Source organism: Otolemur garnettii, unplaced genomic scaffold, assembly GCF_000181295.1.
Source record: "Otolemur garnettii isolate 467f Iridium unplaced genomic scaffold, OtoGar3 scaffold00002, whole genome shotgun sequence".
In the NCBI taxonomy this organism is placed as follows: domain Eukaryota; kingdom Metazoa; phylum Chordata; class Mammalia; order Primates; family Galagidae; genus Otolemur; species Otolemur garnettii.
This window is the reverse complement of record NW_003852397.1, coordinates 5,770,966-5,774,711: the sequence shown is the minus strand read 5'-3', so window position 1 is coordinate 5,774,711 and position 3,746 is coordinate 5,770,966. Positions and strand designations below refer to the sequence as shown.

General features: G+C 40.1%; 1 protein-coding gene across 1 annotated transcript in view; it reads right to left on the bottom strand.

Annotated features, from left to right (window-relative positions):
- Positions 1 to 3,271: 3,271 nt before the first annotated feature.
- LOC100955690 (coiled-coil domain-containing protein 162-like) overlaps positions 3,272 to 3,746 on the bottom strand; it is a 44,899-nt gene continuing 44,424 nt past the window's right edge. The window contains exon 16 of the mRNA XM_003781812.3: positions 3,272 to 3,459. Coding sequence (XP_003781860.3) covers positions 3,334 to 3,459 — 126 coding nt within the window. The 3' untranslated portion in view covers positions 3,272 to 3,333. The remainder of the gene's footprint in view (positions 3,460 to 3,746) is intronic.

The following is a 3,746-nucleotide window of genomic DNA, read 5'->3' as shown; positions in this document are numbered from 1 at the left end:
GGGAGCTCACTGCAGCATTTCCTTTGCTGTGAAATTGATTCCATGCTTAGAAGACGTGCTATGGGAAATGCCATGACAGTAGACATTCTGTGAACACGTGGATTGGATAGTGGTGCTGGCATGTGGGTAGGGAAAGCAATCTGTATCCAGAACATGTGTCTATTCCAATGAAAGTGAATCTCTACGCCCTTCATGATGGAGGTACAACATGGGCTTTCCCTTACCAATGTTGATATGTCAAGAGATGTAATCAACCTGCCACAAAAGAGATGGCTATTACCCATGTGATGGTGCCACATTGCATTCGTGGTATTGGTCTTAGCTCTTGACAGATTAGGCACGTGGCAATATTGCATGTCACCCTTGGTAAGGGGGATCCTGTGTTGTTGAACCCACACACAGCCTCTATCCCTAGCATTGTGGCCACATTATGCAAGGAGCCCATTGAGCAAGCAGTGTGGCAGCTGGGGAATGAGGCTGACTGATGGCATCAGTGCACTTATTTTGTCAACTTGGTTGAGGAGTCTTCTCTGCAGTGGATGCCCTTTGGTGAGCATTAACATAGGACACAGGTATTTTCACAGTCTGTGCCCACGCTAAGAGGTCCATCCACTGAGTCTTCCCAGACTTCCTCATCACCAGCCTTTCATCCTGTTTGTTTCAAGTTCCCGACTGGCTAGGCAAACCATTAGCAAATATCCATGAATTAGCGTAGGACTGTACCACTGGTGTTGTGTTCACAGGAAGGACTTTCTTTCACCACTGTTGTCCATGGGGACCCTTGTTGGGGGGCTGTAGTGCTTTTGCTGTCCACTGTAGGATGAACCAACATTTCATGCAGACTCATCTATGAATCAGGCTTGGTTTTTTCATTCCTGGCCAACTGGTTGTTAGGAGCACCCCAAAATGCCATTTATATGGATTGAGAGAAAGACGGCAATGCAACAGGAAAGAGTCTGAGCCACCTGCTCATGCAAAGCTACTTCTACCTTCTAGACCTGCCCAAGAGAGCTAAGTCTACTGCTACCATTTCCACCTGATGATAGACTGCTGCCATACATGTCCAAGTTGACGACTAAGCCAGCTAACTACTCCCAAATTATGATGAGAAGCTCAGGCCGTATGATCGCCTGCTATTCCATGGTTAGTGAGGTGCTCAGTCTCCACTAAGACACAGAAACAGAAACTGTTTCTTATCAGAATAGTCATCTTCGGAAGAGGATATAAATTTGCTCCAAAAGCTTACAAATCTGCCTTGTGATTCTCCTGTGATGTTTGACAGGCTGTATACAATGTCCCTATATGCCATGATACTTTGAGTATCATTGGATCTGCCGGACTGTGAGACCCACATGGTAGCACAGTTTGTACAATAATTCAAACTCACCTTAGAACCTTCTCATGCTCTGCTCCTCCTCAGAAATGGTGATCACACTTCTGTGATCTGTAGATGAGTTGAAATAGCACACACTCACAGATGGTATATGTTGTCCTCAAAATCAAAGTGACCTGAGCATCGTGTCTCCTTAATCATAGCACATGGTATAAGGTACAGCAGCTTATATTTCACTTTGGAAGGGAACGTTTTAACATGCTTCAAACCACCGGACCCCAGAAACATCACTGAGGTCGAGGGCTCTGAACTGTAGGATTTTTTTTGCCCTCTAGTCCTTATATATTTTACCAAGCACCTAAGTACTTGCCACTCCCTGCTCATCATTTCCAGTCAGCATGATGCCATCAATGTAGTATGCTAATGTGATGCTTGGTGGAGGATCGTGATGATAAAGGTCTTCATGGGCTGTATCATGGCAGAAAGCAGAAGTGGCAAATCCCTGAGGCAAGACCCTGAAGATATATTATGGCCCTGCCAGCTAAAAGTAAACTTTTTCTTGTAGTCTTTACAAATGCATATGGACCAAACAGCATCAAGTCAGTAACTGCATACCAAGGGCTGGGGCATATTGATATGTTTTAGTAAAGATACGAAATCTGGTAGAGCAAAGCGAGGTCACTCCCTAATCATTTTCCAGGATCTGTCTCCTGCAAGGCCAAAGTGGGGAGCTCACTGGAACCTGGAGGAAAAACCCTTCTTTCTCCCCTCCAGTCCCCTCTAGTACCCTCTACTGACAAAGTTTAGCATCTTGCTAGCTGTCAGAGAGGAAATGTTCACAAGGTACATTTTCATTATTGCAGGACAATAAAGAAAGGGTGAACCCAAGCGGACATGTAATAAATAATGCACAGTATCTTGTGTTAATGTTTTAGTTCTGATATCAAAATTATCAATCTTCCTCTTGGCTTTTTGTTTTTTATATTGTTTCCACCATCAGTGAGGATGTGCATGTGTGCAGGCATCTACATCTTTAACCCATTGGGGATTCATTGTGTATGGGGTTAGGGGATAGTTTAATTTATTCTTCTTTTTTTTTGGTTATTTCCATTATTTTTAATTTTTTTATTTTTTATTAAGTCATTTGTACATAGATCATAAATATATTTATGCTACTATGGGATTCAATGTGTTGATTATTTTTATAAATCGGAGTGCTTACATCCTACTAAACAACATAGCCTTCACCTCATTTACCCAATTACAGGATTAAGACATTTGTGTTCTACACCTGATAGATCCAACTTGTACTTGCAATATGCTCCATAGCCGTGGTCCCCCTACCAACCCTCCCTCTTTCGACCCAGCCCCCCTTCCCCTCTCCTTCCGAATTTAATTTATTCTGATTAGCCTCAATCTTCTCCTTAATTTGAAAAGCCACATGAATCATATAAATTTCTGTATATAAATATGTTCCTCTGGTCTATTCTGTTCCATTCATCTATTTATTCATTTCTTTACTCAAGATAGATTTTCTTGTCTGAACAAACAAAAAAAAAAGACTTGGTAGAATTTTACTCATCTGTGGAAAGCTTGGGCATCTGTAGGAAGAATGGAAAGACTGTTAGGAGAGGATAGAAAATTTGTTTCTTAAGTGAAACAAATGTTTTGAAATGTATTTGGATTCATCTCTATTCAAATATACTATGGTTTTTCACGTGTTAGCAATCAGTACCTAAGTGGCAAGGTACTCATATCAAGAGGCTGCTGGTTGGCCAGCGGTAAGGGATAGCTTGTAAGAATGCAAATCCATGCTCATGTTTTAAAATTTAGGACCAAGCCCTATTTCACCTAGGGCACTCCAGATGTAATCATCTCAGCCTTTCAACACTATTTTCTAAGTACTATAAGAAAAAGTAGATAAAAGCTTTAATAGAGTTTAAAGTTATTTTTATTCATAAAATTCTCATAGAAATAAAACTTGGAATAAGAAGATAGGATTACCAATCAGGTTTGAATGGGATTCTGGATGGAGCAGTCTGAACTTGAAAAGCTGTAAGTTGAACATTTTCTGCCGTACTGGGTAGGAAAACATCATCAATCCTTTTTTTGTATTTAATAGGTACCTGTAATGTTAAGTAGATATTGTTATTTGTTAAGAAGGAAGTTTGTTATAGAATCATAAAAAGTTACTACTATTAATCAGACTGGAATCATTCATTGGTCCACATCATTTGGTGTGGCTTCTTGAACATACAGGGTCAAGAATTGAATCCATCAATGGAGAGCCATTTCCAGCTAAGTAAGAAAAGTTATCCCATATTTGGAATAATCTAAAAAATCCTTAATATTTTATCATTTATGTTAGTGCTGTGCTATTTATTAGAAAATTGTTGTTTTTTTTTTTTTTTTT